Source organism: Phascolarctos cinereus, unplaced genomic scaffold (assembly GCF_003287225.1).
Source record: "Phascolarctos cinereus isolate Bilbo 61053 unplaced genomic scaffold, phaCin_HiC Scaffold_4;HRSCAF=312, whole genome shotgun sequence".
In the NCBI taxonomy this organism is placed as follows: Eukaryota; Metazoa; Chordata; class Mammalia; order Diprotodontia; family Phascolarctidae; genus Phascolarctos; species Phascolarctos cinereus.
The window spans coordinates 212352294-212376692 of record NW_027555847.1 but is presented as its reverse complement, the minus strand read 5'-3'; the positions used below and the strand labels follow the sequence as shown (position 1 = coordinate 212376692).

Sequence of the window (24399 nt, the reverse complement as noted above, 5' to 3'; positions counted from 1 at the left end):
TAAGCAACTCCCAGCAAACCTGCTCTCCAGTCCATATGTCAGAAGTGTCTGTTGTACCGTCAGCTAAATGTATTGCTTTCCCTCCTGGCTCCTGAAGGATGAGTATGCCTGAGAGCTTCCTCCAGAGAGACCAAACCCTAGAGATTGATTTGTTTACATTTTGATGTGTAAAGGGATGAATTAGAGCTAATTTCCCAGGAGGAAAGGTGGAGTAGGGTACGTAATTCCTAAGGAAAGAGGAGTTTTAGATCTGGTTTTGTGCTGTATGAGATCTCTAGGAAGAAACAAATGTCTGACTGGTGAAGCAGGCAGCTTGTCTTTCTTCAGTGTCTTTCCACTAATCCTTTGGGACTCTGCCCTGCCTACATCCTTGATTCTTTCGTTTGTTTTGTTTAGTTTTGTTTTTGTTTTTCCAATTACCGAGCGTTTATCTTCTCTCCCCACTTCCTGTCCTACCAATTGAAAAAAAAGAAAAAACAAAAACAAAAGCCACATAAGACGTATGCATAGTCAAGCAAATAAATTCTCACATTGGTCATGTCAAAACGTGTCACATTCTGTGCCTTGAGTCCATCACCTATCAGGAGGTGGGTAACATTCTTCATCATTGCTCTTCTAGAATAATTTTTACTCTGCGTCATTTCGTGTAAATGTTACTAGGTTTCTCTGAAACCATCCTTTTCATCATTTCTTATGGTGAAGTGATGTTCCATTACATTCAAATGCCATAATTTGTCCAGCTGTTCTCCAGACGATGACCATCCCTACCCTTAGTTTACCATTACAAAAAGAACTGCCATCAATATTTTGGTATATATGGATCGTTTTCCTCTTTCTTTGATCTCTTGAGTGTAGAGGCCTAGTAATGTTATCACTGTGTCAAAGGACATGCATAGTTAGTTCTGGGCATCATTCTAATTTGCTCTCCAGAAGAGGTGGCCCAGTAATTCACCGTTCTGTTTCCCCACAGCCCCTCCAGCATTTGTCATTTTCCTTTTTGGTCAACTTTGCCAATCTAAGGGATATGAGGTGGAACCTAAGAATTGCTTTAATTTTCATTGCTCTAATTAGTTTAGAAGCATTTTTTTTTCATATGGCCATGAGTAGCTTGGATTTCCTTTTTTGAAAACTATTTGTTGATATCCTTTGACAGTTTATCAGTCAAGGAATGGCTCTTGTTCTTATAATTTTGAGTAAGTCCATTATGTATTTTGGAAATGAAATCTTTATCAGAGAAACTTGCTGTAAAAATTTTTTTCGAGTTAACTGTTTTCCTTCTCATCATTGCTTCTTTTAACCTACACTCATGTTTTAAAAAGAAAAAAATTAATTTGATATTTGTCAGCTGACAAAAATCCATCTTCTCTACCTCCCTCCCACCTCCCCATTTAAAAATGCCTGCATGCTTATGATCCAGACACTCACAGTCCTTGCTTTGTCATATGCCCAGGGCCCCTCTATGGTGCTGCACTCCAGGAAGCATTTATTGCTCTTGCTAGTAAAACTTATTATTTTATAGGATCATGACTTTAGAGCTAGAAGGGCCCTCAGAGATCATTTAGTCCAATCTTTTCATTTTACAGTCCCAGAGATGTGAGTGAATTATCTAATATCACTCTGGTAGTGCTGTAAGTAATAGAGCTGGGATTTGAACCTAGGTCCTAAAGACTCCAAATCCAGTGCTTTTTCCACTGTACCTTGATTCTCCCCTCATTCTCGAGGGACAGATGATATAGAGAAGCAATAAATGTGGTGTCCTCTTTATAGATTGTCTTTATGTTGTATGTTCTTAAGTCATCTTATGTTTATGTGTTGTACACTATGTCTTCCTCTATAGCACCCTTTGAGCGTGGTGTCTGTTTCATTTTTGTCTTTGTATTCAGAGTCTAGAACAGTGCCCAGATACAGTATAGCAGGTGTTCAACAAATGCTTATCAGTTGATTAGAAAATTGACTAACCTGGTAGTCCAAAGATCTGGGTTCTGGTCTTTGTCCTTTGTATCCAGCCCTGGGCTCTTTAGGCAAGTTAAAATTAAAATAATATTAATCGTTCCTACTTTAAATTGAAATTATTTTAGTTAAAATTAACTAAATAATATTAATCCTTTCTGCTTAAAATAAGGATTCTGATAACTGCTCTGCAGCCCCTCCCCCCCGCTTCTGAAAATTGAATGATTTAGTGTATAGGCAGCCGTAAACAGCATATAAAATAAAGCTTGATTATTATGTGCTTAAATTTGGATCACAAGATTTAGAGTTGGAAGGGTCTTTAGAGATGATTTAGTTCAACCTCCTCATTTTGCAGATGAAGAAACTGAAGTTCAGAGAGGGGAAGGGACTGCCTTGATCACGTCCCTGGGTCTGAGAGGGCTCTCGGAGGCCACAAGCCCATCCGTCCCCACCCCCTTCATTTTACAGAACAGGAAACTGAAGCCTGGGGAGACAAAGCGGTTTGCCCAAGGTCACCCAGGCCCTCTGACACCAGAGCCATATGACTTTTTTTCCACTGTACTATGCTTGCTACAGAGCCAGGGTTCAAACCCAGCTTCTCTGTCCTTATTCCAAACCCAGTGTTTGTTCCACAACACCATGGTTGCCAAGATATTCATCAGATAGACTAATTCCTACTGATATGTTCTTGAGATTCTGTATTACCCCATTAGGTTGTTGACTAACTAGCAGTAACCTGTTATGGGCAAGGTGGAGTGGTTAGTGTGGTGGGAGGTGCAAATGCAAATCTGATGTCATCCTGCCTTTCTAAAGCTACTGCGATGTGGGAGTTCACAAGGCAGAGGTCGCTGGCATTTAGTGGAGTGTTTAGTGGAAGAGATGGGTCTTGCTCTGGGCTCCAAAGGATCCAGTAGGACTTGAATAGGCAGTGAGGAGGAGAGGGAATTCTAGGCAGGGAAACATAACGTGTAAGAGTATGGAGGTGGGGATATGCAGGGCATGTTCACTGGCAGAGTAGACATTGCTTTGTCCTGGAATATACCCAAGAATAATCTCTGACCTTGCTTGTTGGTAGGGCCTCTCAGGATTGGTTGTCTCTGGGGCAGCAGAATCCGAGACTAGCCATGACTTCTTTCCCTCTTTGTCTCTAGGCAGTCCTTTTCCTCTCTGTCTCTAGGCAGTCTCTGAATAGCAAGGGACAGACTCCTCATTATTGTAGTTAATAGCATTCCTTTAGTGTTTTAAGTTTTGCAAAGCACTGTGTATTGATTCTTACCACAACACTATAAGGTTAATACTAATATTATTATCTCTGTTTTACAAATAGGGAAACTGAGGTTGGTAGCAGTTCAGTGACTTGCCAGAATCACACAGCTAGCAAGTGTCTGAGACTGGATTTGAACTCAGGTTTTCCTGATTCCAAGTCCAGCACCTTTACACACTACCATTTAGTTGATTAATGCTTTTAGTGAACTAAACATTCATTCATTCATTCATTCATTCATTCATTCATTTATTTTTTTGGTGAGGCAGTCGGGATTAAGTGACTTGCCCAGGGTCACACAGCTAGTACGTGCCAAGTGTTTGGTCTGAGGCCCGATTTGAACTCGGGTCCTCCTGACTCCAAGGCCAGAGCACTATCCGCTGTGCCACCTAGCTGCCCCTAAATATACTTTTATTCAACAGCTGCTACTTGCCACTAGTACTAAGTGCTATGATAGATGGAAAAGTAGTACCTGTCCTTTAGGGGCACAGAGTCCAGCTGGCATCGTAGCGTTACAGATTTAAGCTTGAAAGGGATCTTAGAGACCAAGTCCAACTCTTTCATTTGATAGGTGAGAAAATGGAGGTACAAAGAGGCAGCTAGGTGGCTCATGGATAGAGTGCTGCGCCTGGCCTCAGGAAGACCTGAGTTCAAATCCAGATTCAGACACTTACTAGCTGCAAGACCCTGGGCAAGGCACTTAACCTCTGTTCACCTTAGTTTCCTCAACTGTAAAGTGGGGATAATAAGAGCACCTATCTTGCAGTGTTGTTTTGCCAGTCAAATAAGATAACAATTGTAAAATGTTTAGCATAGTGCCTTGCACATTGTAAGCATTATATAAATGCTTATTCTCTTCCCTCTTTTCCAGGCTTGGGCCTAGTTTAATAGTGAGTGCAGGCTACCTACTAGGCTCTAAATTAATTTGAAGCACTCTCAAATTGAGAGAGTGGCCTTGTCCAGTTCATAGGAACTAACAGGCATCCCCAGAATGTTACTTACCTCTTCCTCGTCTCCTTCCTCCACAACCTTCGTTTTGTCGCCCTGTTTGGCACTTTCTGGAGCCAATTGTATATCCTTTAAGACCAAGGACGTCAAGTTCATGTGAATTTGCCACTTCGTCGGCAGAGTACTTTGCAAACATGACACCATTTCATTTTTTAAAAGCTTTGATTCCGTGTTTTGTGAAATAATAATAATCCATCACATGGCATTTTCATAAGGAGAGTTTTGGCCTATCCGTAAATTGGATGCCATAGTGTTTTGACATTTATGGCCTGACCCTAAATCACTCTTCTAAACTTTGCCTTCCACCCAATCCCCGGTCATGGATTCAGATTGGGTGTCTCCTGCTTGCTCAGACTCCTGGGATCTTGGCTGGCCCGTTAAGGATGTTAGGAGGTTAAAATGTGTATCTTGTCACCCTTTCTTTCTTAGGTTTTGGCGTCAGATTGGAGGCCACCTTCGGGTAGTGGAGTGCAACAGCCATGGTGTTGTATGGGGCATCGGATACGATCACACAGCCTGGGTGTACACTGGGGGATATGGTGGAGGCTTTTTTCAAGGTAAGCAAGGACTCATCTCCAGGCTTTTCAGTGTGGGTCACCAAGGTCATCTCTCCTGTTTGCTGATGAAGCCATGCAACTTACCATGTCCCTTTTTAACTGGTCTGTGGTGTGTTTGTTCCCTGGTTTAATCCCCATTTTGTTTTCCTACCAAATGCCTGAACTCTAGCTGCTGCTGTGATGTTTAGTCTCTAGCAAACAGCTGGTTGACAGGTGACCTTCAGAGATGCCAACCTCCTGGTTGAGATGAGGAAGGGAAAGGAAACGGAGTCTCAGTGTCATGGCATTTACTGCTTGGGGCATCTTGGGGCCTCTCCTCTGTCCCATCAGTGGAGCCACCTCACACTGCCCCTTCAGCCTGCCTGAGTGGGCATGTTTCTGGAAAGAATTGTGAGGAATGACTTTATTTTCTGCTTCCCAACCAGTTGGACAAGTCTTTGCTTTTAGAAACTTTGATATGCTGAGTAAAAGAAGCTTTGTAGGAACACACAAGTTTAGAGTAGAAAAGGGACTTTAGAAATTCTCTAGTCCAGTCTTCTCTTTTCCTAACAGGTAAGGGGACTGAGGCACAGAGAACTCAGGTGACTTGCCTAAGGGTGAACATCAAGCATGTGACTGACCTGGCTCTAGAAACCCAGTCTCTAGCTCCTAGGCTAGTGTTGTTTCGGCTGCTCCCCATCGCCTTTGTTAGGTGGGCTCAAAACCTGTAGCTGTGAACTTTTTAGGTACAAAGTATGTGCCAAGGGTTCTGGGCTGGATCTGGCGGGGGATACGTGTAAGGCACAGACCTTGCCATCTGTCTGGGACATATGTAAAAGAAAATGCGGTGTTTGCCAGTAAACTCAGGCAAGCCTGTAACCTCTGCTGGCTTTGAAATGAAGAAGGCCTGAGAATAGAACCTTATGTTCTTAGCAGTAGCAGGTTAAGCCTGTTTTCCATTGGCAGGTATCTGTCTGTGGACCTGAAGCTGGGGAGGGGGCAGGGAGTGTTGCCTTGACACTTGATTCACAGAGGACATTTCCTCTTCAGGCTTGGCCAGCAGTACCAGTAACATCTACATGCAGTCCGATGTCAAATGCGTTTACATTTATGAAAACCAGCGCTGGAATCCTGTCACGGGCTATACCAGCAGGTGAGATACAGATAGCAGTGAAGAGAGAACAATCACCACAGACTTCCAGACAGGGGTTAGGAATGTCAGCCCGGAAGACCTGGGGTGTTTCCCCTCTTCTCTGAGAGCCAGGGTTTGTCTTCAGGTTTACCTGTATTCTAGGGAGAGGGACTGGACCTATGTTTTCAGTGGTGTAGGGCACTTCCAGGTAAGAAAACTCCCTGTACCAAAGCAAGTCTGAACCATCTGTGCCACATACAGTGTTAGAAGTGTCTAGACCCCTGAGTGCTTAATTGATTTGCTCATGGTCAGGGACACCCTGTGTAAGATAGACACTATTAGTCATAAATGTTTGTGCTATCCCCATCACCAATGTTATAAATGGGTTCTTCTGTAACTTAGATTCCTATAGTACATTACTTTTTTTTTAAAGAGTTTAAATCATAGGTGTTTTTTTTAAAAATAAAATTTTACTTTTTTTTTTCTTTCCTCATACCTCAGGGGCCCCCTAATGATTTTCTTAGCCCTCTCTCCCCATTTAACAAAAGAAAAGAAAAGAAAGAAACCCTTGTACATACATAATCAAGCAAACAACTTCCTGCACTACTCATTTCTAAAGACCTCTTTTTCTCTGCATCCTTAGTCCATCACCTTTCTGTTATCACAAAGTACTTTTTCTATAAATAGCAATTCTCATCCCTGAGGAGGAGAAAAGAGGCAGGTATTTTTATCCCCATTTTAGAGAGAAAAATGCTGAGGCTCTGAGAGGCCAAGTGATATCAAGTTACTTAGCAAGTCAGTAGCAAACCAGAGCTTTATCCACTAGCCTACACTAGATAATGACAGTATAATTTAATTAGGCAGAGAGCATAAAGCGCTTGTGACAGGTTTGAGGCATGCATGGGTGGCAGAAGGCCATAACTGCAGGAAAAGGGATCCAGAGCCCGTTGTAGGTGGAGAGAAGAGGTTGAGATGGCCACCTGTTTATTCAGCCCTGGATTGAAGAATCATGAATATGGACAAGAATGAAGTTTGCCCCCTCAGTCATCTTGTTTACAGAGTCAGCAGCATGAGCCTTAAAGAAAAAAAGGACCCTGTGGTTGCTGGGGATTAATTTAGTTTTGCTGTGTTTTAAATCCATGAGATGAGACAGCGGGAGCAGTTCTGTTGGCTTGTAAAGTACCTCAGCTCCCTCCCAAGTTATTAAACAGACCATTCGTACACTAGAGCCTACCTTAGAGTTCTTAGATACCAAGTTAGAGATTGCCAGGAAATTGTCCCTGGCGCTGATAGTCTTTCCAACTCAAATGGGAAACGAGGATTGGGACTCTAATGGTCTGGTTGTTTTAGGAGGGTTGCAGAAAGTTGAGTGGTCCCCAGGAACTAGTCATCATGCAGGTCACATCCTGGAAACTCATCTGTACTCTCATCTGTACTGATGGTTTGGTGTGGTGTGAACTAGTAACCGCCATTTCCTCCTCTTCCCTCCTTCTGGGGATGACTTGAGAAAGGCAGTAACCAGCCTCCAGGAACAGCCTGGCTCATGACTTAGGTAGGTCTTGTATCCAGATGTTCTTGCTTGGGGGTAATTTGTATGAGTGTCATCAGACCCATCCCACAGCAGGTGTGTTAACATAGGGAACTAGGAAGAGTGTAGTGGTGGGGTTTTTTCCCTGTTGCTTTGGAGACCCTTTGAAGGCCTCCATTGTGTATCTTAGCTCCTTTTATTGCCTCATTGCAGGGGTCTGCCTACTGACCGCTACATGTGGAGTGATGTGACTGGGTTACAAGAATGCACAAAGGCCAACACCAAGCCTCCCTCCCTCCACTGGACATGGGTGAGTCCTGGGCTCTGTACTTCATGTCGCCTGACTTAGGGAAGTAATGGTAGCATAAGGAGGAATTTTTTTAATTAATTTTAATTTTTAAATTAACAGGCATACATTTTGTCCCTTTCCCACTCACCCCAGTTGGAAAAACAACAACAACAAAGTCCTTGTAATTGTAACAAATATGCACCAGCAGGCAAAACGAATTGCCCCATTGGCCATGGCCAGAAATAGGTATCTTATCATTCATCTTAAATCCATTACCTCCCAGTCAGAAGGTGGGTAGCATTCTTCATCATGAGTCATCTAGGATTGTGGTTAGTCATTGCATTGGTCAGAATTAAGTCCTTCAAAGTTGCTTATCTTTACAGTGTTATTGTTATTATATAAATTGTCTTGGTTCTGTTCACTTCACTCTGTCTCAGTTTAATGTACTTTGCTCCCAGGTTTCTCTGAAACCCTCCTATTCATCATTTTTTAAAATTTAATTTTTTTAATGAACAGAAATCTACTTTGCCTCCCACTTTGCCCTCCTCTCTTCATTGAAAAAACAAACAAACACATAAAACCAAATTCTTGTAACAGATATTCATGTCAAACAAAACAGATAGCCCCCAGTGGCCATGTCAAAAGACACATCTTATTCTGCACCCTGAGTCTATCAGCTCTCTTGTCAGGGGGTTGGGGGGGTAGCATGCTTTGCATCTGTCTTCTGGAATCATGGTTGGTCATTGCATTGATTAGAGTTCTCAAGTCTTTGAAAGTTGTTTCTCTTTACGGTGTTGTTGTTACTGTATAGATTGTTTCTATTTCTGATTCTGCTCACTTCACTCTGCATCAGTTCATACCAGCGTTCCAGGTTTCTCTGAAACCATCCCTTTTATCGTTTCTTATGGTATAGTGATATCCCAGTGTATCACATATCATAATTTGTTCAGCCATTCTTCAACTGATGTGCACCCTGTACAGGAAGGGCTTGAGGAAGGGAGGAGAAAGAGCTCCTAACAGTATTCTCTTTCTGCTCTAGGTTTCTGACTGGTATATTGATTTCAACATTTCTGGTGGAACTGATCGAGAAGGATGGCAGTATGCAAGTGACTTTCCATCGTGAGCGTTTTCCATTTCTAGATACATATAGTACAGTGTTATTGAGAAACCATTGATTTATAAGGTTAACGTCCTCAGGCAGCACTGATTGACTAAATCTTCCCTTATTAAAGATCTCTGGGAAGGGAGAGGTGGGCGCAGAGGTGCCATACTTTTACCCAGATGCCCATCCTAGTATATTTTTCCCTGATTGTCATGAACTTCCTCCTTATGTGTAGCCAAAATTTCTCCAGATTCAGTTTCAGTCCATTTCTCCTTGTTTATGCTTTCATGAATATTAAAAAAAAAGAAAAAAAACTGGTCAACAGACTTTTAATAGCTAGCATTTTTTTGGCTTTTTAAAGTTTTCAGAGTACTTTGTATATCTTGTCTTATTTGTAATTTCTCATAAAAAACCCTTCATGTAGTTAAATATTGAATATTTAAGTAACACTTTCTCCTCCCCCTTCCTCCAAAATCCAGTTGCTCTACTGTATCATCATGGAAGTTACGATTTCCTGATATTTAAAGGCATCAGATACTCACTGTATGTCTAGTCTTGTGGGATAGTAGGAAGCGTTTCAGGATCATCCTCAAATGCCATATATTAGTGGCTTGTATGTTAGCCTTTTAAGGTTTAAAAAAAAAATCATTCCCCAAACTGGCTCAGACATTGGAAGCTGAGCCCTCAAAACAGCAGCTCCAGTGAACAGTTACAATTTGTTAATAAGCTAAAGAGTGGGAGCAAGACTTGTGCTGGTGTGATTACCCATTGGTGGATTTAGATTGCTTTAGCAGGAAACTGAGGGAAGCCCTACAGCTGCAACTGTTCAGAGGAAGGTGGAGAAAGAGGGTCAACCTAGCCTCTAGTTATATAGAAATATTCAAGATTTCCCATGTGCTCAATCAGTTTATGCTCTTTGATATGTGGTAGTATCTGCTCGGTGGTCCTCACATGTGTTACTTGGTAGAGAGCTGAGTGAAATTGAAATGAAAAACTACGTGGGGAAAAACAGAAATGAGTATTAGATAGAAAGGCTTATTTGAAAAGAGCTGCCTTAGTCTGAATGCAGATCAAAGCATATGATTTTTCTCTTTTTTTTTTTCCTCTTTCTCATCATTTTTCCCTTTGGTTCTCATTCTTCTTTCACAACATTACTAATGTGGAAGTATGTTTAATATAATTGCATAAGTATAACCTATATCAGATTTGTATGCTGTCTTGGGGAGTGGAGAGAAGGGAGGGGGAGAAATTTGGAACTCAAAATCTTATGAAAGTGAGTATTGAAAACTAAAAATAAACAATAATAACAAAGAGAAGAGCTGCCTTAAATAAGACCTTGTCACAGTTCTGAAGGAGCTTCCTAATGGAAGAGATTTCCCATGAGAATCATCACTGTCATTCCCTCCAGGACTAGTGAGTAGTCATGGTACATCTTCAACATAGAAAAATAGGCTAGGAATAGGACCTGTGATTTTATTGATAGAAAGAATACCCAGGTGAGGAAATTCCCTGTCCCAGTACAGGTTAGCACCTTCAGTGCAATATAAAGTCTTAAAGAGTGACCTTATACTCTAGGATTAAGTGACTTGTCTAGGGTGACACAGACAGTATGTGTCAAGGTTGGGACTTGAACCTACTTCTTCCTGGTTTTGATGCCAGCTCTGTTGACAATGCCAAAATGCTTCTTGTACAAAAATAACATAAGCTTTTCGTTGTAGTGACACCTGTGACCCACTCTCCATAAGATGTGTTCTTTGAGGCATTTTCCCTCAGTGGGGCTGATTCATTCCAAATCTTTCACTTTTGTTCCCCCTTATAACCAAGACAGCCAATAAGGGATCAGGGCTGCGGTCTGTGGCTGTGGAATCGAATTAAATCAGCAAATGTTATTAAGAATCTGCTCTGTGCAAGGCACCTGTCTTAGGTACTGGACATACAAATACAAAGAATGAGACAATCCCAGCTTGCAAGGGGTTAACACATCCATGGGAAAGACTCCATATACAAATATAAATAGAGACTGCATAAATACAAATATATCCGCATTAGTTAAGAACTAGGTATTTGGGGAGGAAGGCATTAGCATTTGGGGAGATCAGGAAGAACCAAGATGATGCTTGAGTGACTGTATCTTGAGGAACAGAAGGACCTGATGAGATCGAGGAGGGAGGGGGTATTCCAAGCATGGGGGATGATGAAAGGCTCAGAGACAGGCTATGGAATTGTGAATGTGAAGAACACAAAACATGCCGCTTTACTTGGATTGCAGAATGCAGAAGAAGAGGTTGGAAAGATAGACTGGGGACAGGTGGTGTAGGGCTTAAAAGCTACACAGAGTTTATGTTTCATCCTAGAGGCAATAGAAAGGTGCTGGAATCAATTGAACTGTTCTCTTTTGGGATTGGGTGCAGAACCTTGGTCCCCATTAATACCATTCCTATACCAACTAAGCTAACTGATCCAGACTATTAGATCCTTCTATTGGACATCTACCCCACCTCACTCCCTTAAGATGCTAATTTTCTTCTGAAGAGTGTCTAGTCCTCTCAGGGTTCCTGAATTTGCAGATAGGACACAAAGTAAAGAATAACTTTGTGTGAAGGAAAGAAAAAGAGAACTCCATTCCTGATTAATAATCATATTCTACATTGCAGTAACATTTTATGGTTTACAAAGTATTTTTCTTACACAAAACCCTGTGATAGAGGCACATGTTCTTCTGTGTGTACACGTTGTCTCCCTACAGGAATGTCAGCTCTCTCTTTGTATCCCTAGCTCCTAGAGCAGTGTGGTGCACAGTAGGAGCTTAATAAGTGATTGTTGATTGATTCCCATTCTGCAGATTATGACATTAAGTCTCAAGAGAGCTTAAATGACTTGTCCATAGTCATACAGCTAGGAAGAGTCAGGGTTCAGACTCAAGCCTCCAACTTCTGACTGAGTCCAGTGTGTTCTCTGTCCACCTCACCATGCCGACCCATGGACATATAGTGAATTGAATACATTGCATATACAAATGGTGGTAACTTGAGGTCAAGGCTGGCCCAAAGGAATGGCCCTTTGGCTTTTCAGGTAACTGAGTTGGACCAGAGAGAGAGCGAGCTGGTTCATTGAATCAGCAGTTAAGAGAAAAGAAGACCACAGTCACTTTAGCAGCCCTAGAGCCAGAGTTTTCAAATTCTATGATGTGACCATACTCTGATATGAGCCTGCTGTGTGCCAATAACTGTGTTAGACTCAGGGCATACAAAGATGAAATTAAGATGGCCCCTTCCCTTCCCTTCAGGAGCAAACCTTCATAACTTTCCTTTAGTCACAGTTCTAAGGATAGTTGTAAGGATTATAGAATGGGCCCCTTCTTACGTTTAAAGGACCCTTAAAATTTCCTAGAAAGAAAGAGAGTTCCTTCTCTAATTAGCCTTGTTTTCCCACAAGTGAAGCTATAGCACTTGAACATTCAGTTTGGATTTTATCATTTTTGTGCTTATGGAAATGTTGGTATTCTCATAGCATTAAATGGGTATTTTTCCCCCTGCATGTTGAGACTGGAAGCATCTTAAGGCAGGGATCACGTCTTCTACTTCAAGGTCTCCCATAGGACTTAGAACAGGCTCCTCACATAGTAGATACTCAGCAAGTGATTATTAATTAACCAGCTGACCAAGGGTGGGGAAAGAATGCACACTTGTAGGAGCAGTATCTCACAGCCACCAAGTTGTTTGGGGAAAATAGATTTTGAATCTAAGCTGTATTAAAAATTCTCCTTCTGTCCACAGGTCTTATCATGGATACAAAACTATGAAGGATTTCGTCCGACGAAGACGATGGGCAAGGTAATGGTGGGGAAACAAGGAAGGATGGGTAGCATCTCCTACTCCAACTGCTGGGAATTCTTTAGGGAATTCTCTGGCTTCTCTAAACCTTTTAACCAGCAGAGAGCAAGTTGGAGGCGGAAATAGAATCAAAGTAAATGTCAAACCAGGAAATGCCCTCAGGTCCCCAGTGCTCCATTGTTTTCTCAAGTGCTTATTTTCAAGAACAGATAGGAGAAATGTCACTGTCTGGCTGTGCTCTTTGTGGGCAGAGCAGGGCTGGGGCTCCCAGAGTAGTTGAGAGCTCAGTAGAGACATAAGCAAACTAGAGAACAAGAAAACTTTGGGACTGTCTGATCCCAAGGCCTCCTCAATCAATCAGTAAATATTTGCACCTACTATGTGCTAGGTGGAGTCAGCTAGAGGGCTGAGTGGATAGAGCACTGGGGCTGGGAGTCAGGAAGACCTGAGTTCAAATCTGTTCTGAGACACTCACGAGCTTTGTGACCCTGGGCAAGTCACTTAACCTCTGTCTGTTTGCCTTGGAGGCAGCTCTGTGGATGGAGTGCTGGACCTGGAGTCAGGAAGACCCGAGGTCAAATCCAGTCCGAGACACTCACTAGTTGTGTGATCCTGGGGCATGTCACGTAATCTCTGTTCGCCTTAATCCACTGGTGAAAGAAATGGCAAACTACTTGAGTATCTTTGCCAAGAAAACCCCATGGACAGCACTGGTATACTGTGGGCCACGGAGTCACAAAGAGTCAGACATGACTGAACAGCAACAACAATGTGTGAGGCACTGGGGATGTGTCTCCTGCCGCCTCTTCATTGCTTCCCTCATATGATAGTAATTGAAAGAGCCAGGACAGAATCGAGTTTGACCAGCCTGCCTAGGCACGGCCTATGTCTGAGGGACCTCATGTTCCCTGGTAGTAAGCTGGTGGATTCTGGCCAAAATCGTTAAATAATAAAAAACCCAACCTATGTTAGTAGCATTGAGCCCTCCTTTGTAAGTCATGATTTTTAGGTTAGAGATTGGACGTTTGATTTCATTGATATAGGGAAGAACCCTTTCTACCAATACCAATCAGTATCTTCTCTGCAGTGATAGTCTTAGAGAGTTGCCTGATGTCCTGAGAGGCCATGACTTACCCAGGGTGATGTAGCTAGTGTGTGTCAAAGGCAGGACTTGAACCCAGGTCTTCCTGGGTCAACTCCATCTACTACACCATGCCGCCTCTCTCATGGTTCTTATGTTGGGGTTAAAAAATGAAATAGACCTTCAGAGGTCCATGTATTTGCAAGGCAGGAGACCTGCGCTTCGTGGTTTTGGTATTTGTTTTTTCCTCTGATGCTCAGGAAATGTAAGCTGGTGACCAGTGGGCCGTGGTTGGAAGTCGCCCCCATCTCTCTCTGGGATGTCTCCATCATCCCTGGTTGTGAGGAAGGTAGCAAGGATTCAATCGCCCTTTGGGCCATCAGCGACAAGGGAGACGTTCTCTGTAGGTTGGGTGTGTCAGAGCTCAATCCAGCGGTAAGGTCCTTTCTTCTCTCTTTGGTTCATTTTTCTATGTAACTTTCTCACAACTGTGGACCGTACTTCTTAGCAATTTTGATTTAATGTCCAGGGCTTTCTTCTGGAGAAATCTGAGTGTCGAGTTTGGGGACAGTCTTTTCAGATACTCCCCACAAGAAGATCTGTTGAACCAAGTAGATTACAAAAAACAGTGGCAGCTGTCCCTCCTAGGCTTTCACTGCATTTATATAGAGTTATAAAGTGTTATAGCTGAAAGGTACTTTACATGTCATCTAGATCAGTCCTCATTTTACCAGTCCTGAGGTAATGGAAGCCCAGAGAGATGAAAGGACTTGGTCAAGGTCACACAGCTAGGTAGAGGAAGGGGTGGGTCTAGAATACAGACTCTTCACTCTCAGTTCTTTCTACTACCACACGGAGGCTTAATACATCTGGAGTCTGTCAGTAGGTAAATAAGGGAATTTTGTAATGATAGACAGTTCCTCTTTTTTAAAACGATCCAGTAGAACAAACAGAAACTTCAGAAGTGCAACAGAAAAACTGACAGACCTTGCAGTAAAACATAGGCAAGTTCTGCCTCTAGGCCTCGTGCTGGAGATGGTGGAGGAGAAAATGGGACGTCAGCATTGGAGATCTGGAAGGAGCGCCCTTTCTACACTGATCAGAAAGAGTTTCCAAGAAAGTATGAGGACTTAGTTTAATAATGTTCCTAGGACCTTACGTGACAGGTCTTATCCTTCACAGTTGATTGGGCCCTGTACTTTTCCAAGTGACAGGAGGAATAACAGTGACCTGTTTAATCCTTGGAAATGCTGTATTAGTAGACTAGCATTGGGCGAGTTTTCCTGACCTCCTGGCTGGGTGTTTCACAGACAAAGCTCTGACGCTACCTGAGCTGCCACCTGCATGCCTTGGTGACTCCCACTCCCTGTGGGTTAGACTACCCTTAAGTCTCATCCCTTTCAAAAAATGTTCTTTCTCTCAAATTACCCAGGGTTCGTCCTGGCTGCATGTTGGCACGGATCAGCCCTTTATTTCAGTCTCTGTCGGGGCTTTTTACCAGGTCTGGGCTGTGGCCAGAGATGGCTCAGCATTCTACAGGGGCTCTGTGTCCCCCAAGCAGCCAGCTGGTAAGTACAGCTGTGCCCTGAGCAGGGCCATACTACGATTAGCTGTCCCCTTGTATCCTCACCACATAGTAGGTGTGCTGTCAAGGTGTGGACATTGTGAAAGGCTCAGAAAGCCTCTTAGAATGGATTCTGCTGTAGCCTAAGGAAATCTTTTTGTCACCTATCCAATTTTACAGATATATGTTTCCCAGACAGTTTGAAAATTGCTCCCAAACTTTGCCCGCTTTAGTGGTTGTATCCTAATGTCTGAATCAGCATCTTGCTTTCACTTCCCCACAAAGAAAAAAGTCACAGATCATACCAGCTGGCCATTAGCCTGGTCCCTGATTTGTACTGGCTGTGTTTCATTTGGGATTTTTTATAAGGTAGAAAAAGAGAGCAGTGTTTTGATAATAATGACTTGTCAAAGAGTTGGCATTCATTCAGTAGAGATTTATCAAGCGCCTACTATGGATGAGGCACTGTGTGGTGGGTCCCCAAAAGGGAATTCAGGGATGAATAAGAGATGATGCCTCCCCTCAAGGAGCTTACAGTCTAGTAAAGTAATAACTATACATAACCAAACACAGTTCAGAACAAAGTGTACTTAATGTGTGAGAGAGGTCCAAAGCATGGAATGATTTCAGAGGAGAGAAAATTGACTTCTAGCTGGGGGCATCCCAGAGACTCCTTGGGGCAAGAAGTAGCATTTAAGGTGGGCTTTCAAAGCAAGATGGCAGTAGGCCTTGTTGGTGGGCATGGGCATTCTAGGGACAGGCAGCAAGAGAAAAAAGGCGCAAACGCAGGCCATTGCAGGATGTTTTTAGAGAATGCGAGTAGTTCAGTTTGGCTAGAATGTTGGGTGTATAAGAGCCTGTTCTGGGTTGGGCCCGACTCCCTAGTAGTTCCCTAGTAGCTTGTATTTGATATTGGAATGAAATGAGGCACTTGAAGGTCATGCAGCAGTTAACAAAAAACGTACTTGGCCATAAGATGATATTCAGCAAGGCCACGCATTGATGACCCCCAGACGAGAGTAAGCCGATCGAAGCTCACTGTCTGAGTTGCTCATCATGCACCGGCAGCCAAGCATCAGAGCATGCCCAGAGCTCCTTTGGCTGGTCTGTGCTCAGGTGACCAGAGGGCGATGTCAGCGGCCTGAGCCTCTAGTCGCCTGAGCCAGCCAAGTGTTTTGGATGTTTTCAATACCTTTTAAAGAAAAGCTAGCTTAACTTGCATTAGGGTGGGGGGAAGGGGAGGAGTGGAAGGTGCCTGTGACCATAGGGTCATAGTGGGGCTGGAAATGTCATTTGGAGCAAAGTGTAGTGGACCTTGAATGTCAGGCCTCTGCAGTCTGGCCGTATCTCGAGTTTGTGAGGCAACTGAAAGCTAGTTAAGGGTTTTAAAGAGAAAAGTGGTATGATCAGTTATGTATTAAAAAAGACTAGTCTGGCATAAGTGTGTGTAGGATAGAATGCCAATGGAGAGATTGCTAATAAGTTGTTAATCCATTATAGTCTTCCAAAGGTAATGAGGGCCTCAACTAGGGCAGTGACAGAGAGAGTGGACAGTCCTATAAAGAGAAAATTAAAAGGCTTTGGTGACTCTGGATATCTGGGGAGTGGAAAGAAGTAAAAAGGATTCTCCTCTGAGGGTTCAAGCATAAGAGAGGGTACCACCTGAGAGGTAGGATCATGAAAAGCCACCATCACGCTGACATTCATTTAGTCGGTCAGCAAGTATTTATCAATCACTTGCTATGTGCTAGACACTATACAAGGCCCTAAGCATACAAAGATAAAAATAGAAAGTCCCTGCCTTCAGGGAGCTTATATTCTACTGGGTGGATGTATGGTGTTTGTGGATGAGTAAATGTAGGATATATTCAAAATAAATACGCAATAACTGGGAACAGCATCATTCCCTCCAAAAACAGTCAGGGGAATCGTGATAGACTTTGTGAACTGGGCCTTGAAGAAAGCTAGAGATTTCAAGAGACAAGTGAGGAGGGAAGGCATGGGGTGGGGGGGGGAAGACTGAGCAAAGGCACGAAGGGGAGAGATGAAATATGTGTCTGGAGAATGGCAAGTAGGCTGGAGCATGGGCTGTTCTGCGGGGAATAATGTGTCTTTGAATGATGGGCTGGGGCCAGATTAGGAAAAGCTTTCAGTGCCAAACAAAGAGGAATTTAAACTTTTGTCATAAAAGCAGTGAGGAGCCATGAGGAGCCCCTGAAGCTTCTGGAGCTGAGGAATGCTGGGGTCAGACCTGGGCTTTAGGAGTGTCCGTTGGCAACCTGTGGAAGATAAATTGAAGAAGGGAGAAGCTGAGGGAGGGAGACCAGTGAAGTGATAAGGGCCTTACCTTTGGTGGCTGCAGTGTGGGTAGAGGGAAGGGCATGACTCTGAGGGATGTTGTGAGGGTGATCTTGATGAGACCTGGCCATGATTGGACATTGAGGGGGGATGAGGGAAAATTCTGGTTATAACCTTAAAGCTGATTTATTCTATAAGCTTCTTTCTACTTAGTATTATTTTCCTTGCCCTGTGTTAACAGGTTCCTGCCTCCTTGTCCCCTACTCACTGTCACTCAACACTCTCCTACATCTCCTTGTATTCTTCCATCTGCCTCAGCACTTCTCAGTTCCTGTCATTGCTGTGCTCTTTCCAGTGTGCTGCCTGGAACCCTGATCCACTAGATTTTTGTTCTGTTTTCAGATTTCCCCCCTGTATATTCTTCTCTCTCCCAGGGATCCCTAAAAGTAGAGACTGTTTATGTTTTTGTATCCCCTGCACCTAGCCCAGTGCCTGGCTACAAGAGGAGCTCAGTAAAGGCTTGTTGAGTAATCTTTGACTACTTCCAGGCTCCCCATCCAATCGTAACAATAAAGCACATTGTCTTGCTCTCTGCTTGGCCTTTCCTTAGGGCATACATACACGTGTACATCCTGTATCTCCCCAGTTAGACTCTAAGGTCCTTGAGGGTAGGGCCTCTTGTCATTCCTTGTTTTCATCTTACCATCAAGCATACTCCCTTTTTTATAGTAGGGACCTAATAAAAGTTTGCTGAATTAAATTGGTATCATTAATAGAAAAAGGGAAATCAGGAGGAAGAACAGATTGGAGAAAGATGATGACTTCAGTATTTGACACATTAAGGTTCAGGTAATGCAAGTCTGGAATTTAGAAAAGAGGATGGAGCTGGAGATCTGGATGCCCTACACTTAGCTGACACCACAGATGAGTGAAGGAGATTGCTGAGAAGGAACACAAGAGGATTAAGGAGAGAGCCTTATAGAGGCCTCTATTAAGGGTGTGGGAAAAGGAAGAAGACCAGTAAAGAAGACAGGAGACAGAAATAGTCAGGGGCGTAAGAGAAGAACTAGGAAAGAACAGTGTGATAGAAGCTAGGAGAATAAGGTCTTCAGAATGGAGGAGTAGGGAGTCACTGGGACCTGAGAGAGCAGGTTCAGTAGAACAGTAGGGACAGAGATCGACTCTGAAGGAAAGCTAAACCCTGGAATTAATACCTAATTTGTACCTCTCTTCCCCTTTTCCATTTTTCTGAGGTTAAGGACAAGAAGACAGCTTTAAAGCATTCTCTACTTTGACAAGGCTACCTTCTTAGTAATTAGTAATTATTAGTAATGTCATTGTATGGGGATAGGAATGGGGTAGGAGAACTGTGTGTCTGTTGTGTTGTTATTTCTCAACAGCAATTTACAAGATGGGTTTCTGGTTTTAGGTGATTGTTGGTACCACATTCCTTCTCCTCCAAAACAGAAATTAAAACAGGTGTCAGTGGGACAGACATCAGTATATGCACTAGATGAAAATGGTAAGTTGTTTTTGATTTATCTTAACTGTTATAGCTCACCAAGGTGTGGCAGGCATTTGAGAGGAAATAGGATCTTTTATAAAAAGCTGCAGACTGGGAATTAGGAGACTGAGATTCTAAGTTCTACTCTGCCCACACTAGCTGATGACTTGAGTAAGCAAATCACTCAGGTGGTATTATTCCCATTTAACAGGTGAGGAAATCGAAGCCTTAATTTCCTTAATTCTTAATTTCCTAAATTCCTTTAAATGGGAATAATATTACGTGCCTTATCTACCTTATAGGATCAGATGAGATATTAGATGGAAAATGCTTTGAAAATATCAAAAGCACTCTTCAAATGTATGTTATTATTACTATCTGCATAGTTGTTGGAAGAAACAATTTTTTAAAATTATTTTTTCTTCAATTACATGTAGCCCCTGAACTTTCAGACTGGGTAAAAGAGGGAGACCCAGTCTTTAAGAAAAATTGTTTTTAACTTTCACTGATCAGTAGGCTCCTTCTTTGTTTCTAGTTCTTTGCTACCACAAAGAATGCTGCTGAGTATTTTCATATATATGTTGTGCCTTTCCCTTCTTTCTGTGACTTTTTTGTGATATATGCTCAAGGACCAGATTGCTGGGTTAAAGGTATAGGCAGTTTAGTCACTTTTCCTGCATAAATTACATATCATTTGACCACTGTAGAATTCACCAATAATGTGTCACCAATAAAGCCCATCAAAAATGGACTGTTGGCATATTTTTTCATCTTCGCCATTTTTCTCATTAGTTATTTGGAACATGTTTTCATGTGGTCATTTGTAATTTGTGAATAATATTTTGAGAACTATTCATATTCTTTGGCACTTTATCAAGGAGTGACTCTTGGTATATTAGTGTCAATTCCCTATACATTTTGTACATCAGACTTTGGAATCAGATATTTTCCCATTCTGCTCTGTCCGTATTGAATATTCCTGCAAAAGATTATTAAGTTTATGCAGTTATTATGCAGATAATTTATCTTTTAATTTTTGTGTTTATATATGCCTTGTTTGGTTGAGAATTCTCCCACTACTAGGTCTGTATCCTAAAGATATAAAAAAGAAGGAAAAGGATCTATTTGTACAAAAAGATTTATAGCAGCCCTTTTTGTAGTTGCTAAGAATTGGAAATTGCGAGGATGTCCATCAACTGGGGAATGGCTAAAGAAGCTGTGATTTGTGACTGTGATGGAATATTATTGCACTATAAGAAATGACAAGCAGGATGATTTCAGAAAAACCTGGAAAGATTTACATAAACCAATGCAAAGTGAAGTGAACCAGGACAGTATTATTGTACAATGAAGAACTGTGAATGACCTAGCTATTCTCAGCATTACAGTGATCCGACAATTCCAAAAGACTAAGGATGAAATGTGCTATTCACCTCCAGAGAATGAACTGATATCATTTGAAGACAGACTGAAACATGCTATTTTCACTTTCTTTCATTCTTTTTCTTTTATTCAAGTCTTCTTGTACGTAATGACTAATATGGAAATATTTTACATGATTGCATAAGTATAACCTGTATCTGACTGCTTACCATCTCAGCAGGGGAGAGGGAAAGGGGGGAGGGATAGAATTTGGAACTCAAAACTTTAAAAAAAATGTTAAAAAATTGTTCTAATACATAATTGGGAAAACATAAAATATATTTTAAAAAATTTTCACCTTAACTTTGATTTTGAATTTGTCTTGTTCTTTTCAGTTTTTTCATGATGTGACTCTTTTAGATCCAGTTCGTGTATCCATTTAGAGCTTATGGTGGTAAATGATCTAAGCTGCTGGTTCTAGTTTTCCTAGTAGTTATTTGAGAAAGGGTTCCTCCCCCCCTGTAATTTATTTACTTAGGTTACTCAGGTACTGGAATACCATTTTTAATTACTTCTGTTTCTTGCCTATATCTTTTTCTGTACCAGTACCAAATAGTTTTGATGGCTACTGCTTTATTTCCCTTGAGGTTCTAGACTTTTTATTCTTCCAAATGAAGTTCATTACTTTGTTAACGCATGGTAACTTAATTTAGCACAAAATATGTAAATTAATTTAGGGAGTATTGTCATTTTTACTATATTAGTATGGTCCCACCATATGCAGTAAATTTCTCTTCAATTATTTGACAATCTTTATGTCTTTAAAAAAAATTCTATAATTGTGTTTATTCTAAATTTTGTATGTACCTTGATAGGTAAACATCCGCATATATTAAGAACTTTACAGTTATTTTGAATGGAATTTCTCTTATTGTTTCTTCGTGGATTTTGTTACTACTTTAAAGAAATGCAGATGATCTGCCTGGATTTATTTTGTATCTTGTAGCCTTGCTGTAACTATTAATTGTATCAGTTTCTTTGCTGATTCTCTGGGTATTCTAAGTGTACTTAGAATATCTAATTATCTCTATAGAATTATCTATAAAGGTAATTTTGCATCCTCTTTGCCAGTGTTTATTGCTATGATTTTGTTATCTTGTCTGATGATTGTAGCTAGCATTGCTAGAACTGTGGGAAGCTGACAATAACAATGGCAAGAAAGAGCATAAGGAGCCCAATTTATACTTCATGATGATTTAACTTACAGCCAGAGTTAGTGAGTTTTCTGGGTAGGGAAGTAGAAAATAAAGGCAGTTTTCCCTCCAGTCTGTCATCTCCATATGAAATGAGATTATTATGTTTTTGGTCTATCATATGTACTAGAATAATGGAGTCAGGAATTAATTCTGGGACAGTCTGTCAGAAGGAGGGCTAGATTCTGCCACTATCCCTGAGTTACTTGACTCTGAAATGTTCTCTAGCACAGACAATGGTAGCAGGAAAAAAAAAAAACCAAACCAGTGGACTAGAAGTCAGTAGATCTAAATCCTAGTTAAGCATCTGTCTTTAGAAGTTGTTTGACCTTGGACAGATCACTTAATTAATTTGTGCCTCAGTTTCTTTACCTGTAAAATCAAGGTAATAATACTTGGCCAGGTGTGTTGGCACATGTCTGACATCCCTGCTACTGGGAAGAGGCGGAGGGGGAGGCTGGTAGATCATTTAAGCTCTGAGCTGCATTAGACCTACAGCCCCTGGGAGCAGAGGGCCAGCCAGCTGCCCACTTTGGAGAAAATGGCAGGTTAAAACTTGTGTTGATCAAGGCCCACAAATATCTGTTGTGCTTCCAACCTAGACAACATAGGGTAAACCCGTTCTCCAAAAAAGGAAGTCTAATGTGCTATAAAAAAATACCTGGTTCGGGGCATCTGTGGCGAAGTGGACAGAGTACCGGCCCTGGAGTCAGGAGGACCTGAGTTCAAATCCGGCCTCAGACACATAACATTCACTAGCTGTGTGACCCTGGGCAAGTCACTTAACCCCCAATTGCCTTGCAAAAAAAAAAAGAAAAGAAGAGAAAAATACCTGGTTTGATTAAGTCTGTTAAAGCCAAAAGCATAAAATTGGAAGAAGGGAGTGACTTTCCTTCTTGGCCTCAGTAAGTCTGGATTTGGCTTCTGCTTATCCAGGTGATGAAGAGCAGAGCCAAATTTATAAGTAGCACATTCCTCATACTAACTGTTTGTTTATTCTTCCTAGGCAACTTGTGGTACCGACACGGAATCACCCCTAGCTACCCACAAGGATCCAGCTGGGACCACGTGTCTAATAATGTCCGCAAAGTTTCTATTGGCCCACTGGACCAGGTCAGCATATGTTTTCCCTGATGTATGGTCATTAAAAGCCCTTCAGTTAGACGTGCTACTGGGGTGTGTTAGAGAAAGCTAAAACCTGAACCCAGAGGATTTGAATCTCTTTTGCATGTTCGGGACCTCTCTACTACTTTATCTCAGCACCCAGGATATATTCCCTCTGAGCCTGTCACGGTTTCCTTTATTTCTAGTTGAGCTATGCCCCTTCCTTCTGTCTTTTTTCACTGTGCTTAAAGCATCCCTCAGGATATTTCACTCTTTCCTAGGCTTTTCCAATATAGCTGCTGGTCTCTGTGGAATAGGACAGTCAAGGATTTCATTCTCTCTTCCATTTCAGGTCTGGGTCATTGCCAATAAGGTTCAAGGAAGCCACAGCCTGAGCTGTGGGACTGTGTGTCACAGAACAGGAGTGCAGCCCCGGGAGCCGAAAGGGCAGGGGTGGGATTATGGCATTGGGGTAAGTGTGGAACCTTCTTTTGCGGTTAAGATGGTAGAGCATGCAGCAGTGTCCCTGCAGAGGATGGAAGGCAAAGCAGCTCCCACTATCTTGGTTGGTCCCAGAATGTCCAGTTACGTTGGCAGATCTAGTACACTTAGGGGCAGCTAGATGGCACAGTGGATAGAGCACTGGCATTGGAGTCAGGAGGGCCTGAGTTCAAATCCAGCCTCAGATATATAACACTCACTAGCCGTGTGACTCTGAGCAAGTCACTTAACCCCAATTGCCTCGCCAAAAAACAAACAAACCCAAAAAACCCAGACATAGTATATTTGTATACAATTCTGTAGAGTTCCACCACTTGGAATTAGTGTATGTTTGGCTTCTTCAGCCACTTGAGGGCAAAGCTTGTGTATGATAACATATTTTCCCCTGAGCACCTGGCAGAGATTCAAAAACTGAGTTACCCTCTAAAATGTTTACTCACCATACTTAACTGGTGAAGTAGGGAGGGGGTAGAGGACATTCTGGTTGCCAGGTGCCACCTTCCCAGCTAAAACCTTGACAAAACTGAGAGATAGGGGGTGGGAGGGTATCTTTCTGAAGACGCCTCTTAGAAATTGGAACTTGAGAAGCACGTGTGTGGGACCCTTCCTCTTCTCTCCACCCTAAGACATGTGGGTGGCAACTTTCCAGTAAGACCATAAAGACCCCTGTCCACACCTATTCCCTCCAGTCTTAAAATCTGGTGAGCTTAGGATCACGTGTGCCGTAACCAGCTGCAGTAATCCTTCCCATTTAATCATTTGCCTCTACACCTTCTGTTAGTCAAGAGGAAGATCAGAGTGCCTGGTGTGGAGTAGGAGTAAGTGAAGAGTGAAGAGCCCTTCACTTCTTTTCAAGAGAACATGAAATTGTTTTATGGTTGTCCCAGTTGTAATTTTGCCTGTGGACAAACCATCTCACTTCCACATGTCCCTCACTTTAAGCCTGATCGCTGTATATAGTTCTTGAGAATATGTGGTCATCTGGGCTTAGAAATCCCTGTTATTTCTTGTTACTTTATGTTATTTCAGGTGAACTGGGTTAGTTAGCCTAAAGAAGAAAAGACCAAGCCTATCACGAAGTTTTACTTTT

At 42.1% G+C, this 24399-nt stretch overlaps 1 protein-coding gene and 1 long non-coding RNA gene across 5 annotated transcripts in view; one reads left to right on the top strand and one right to left on the bottom strand.

The window, feature by feature from the left end:
- Positions 1-24399, top strand: part of TECPR1 (tectonin beta-propeller repeat containing 1) — a 67400-nt gene that overhangs the window by 36167 nt on the left and 6834 nt on the right. For all 4 annotated transcript variants that reach the window (XM_020965411.1, XM_020965409.1, XM_020965408.2 and 1 more), the window contains 10 exons: positions 4652-4779; positions 5809-5911; positions 7632-7728; positions 8747-8826; positions 12586-12642; positions 13984-14158; positions 15156-15291; positions 19015-19107; positions 22711-22817; positions 23161-23280. In XM_020965411.1, the coding sequence (XP_020821070.1) occupies positions 4652-4779; positions 5809-5911; positions 7632-7728; positions 8747-8826; positions 12586-12642; positions 13984-14158; positions 15156-15291; positions 19015-19107; positions 22711-22817; positions 23161-23280 (1096 nt within the window). The remainder of the gene's footprint in view (positions 1-4651; positions 4780-5808; positions 5912-7631; positions 7729-8746; positions 8827-12585; positions 12643-13983; positions 14159-15155; positions 15292-19014; positions 19108-22710; positions 22818-23160; positions 23281-24399) is intronic.
- On the bottom strand, positions 11-4644 carry LOC110193539 (uncharacterized). Its single transcript, XR_002320480.1, has 4 exons — positions 4217-4644; positions 3011-3134; positions 1960-2015; positions 11-452 (listed from the first exon to the last, which is right to left on the bottom strand). It is a non-coding gene; the product is annotated as an uncharacterized LOC110193539 (long non-coding RNA).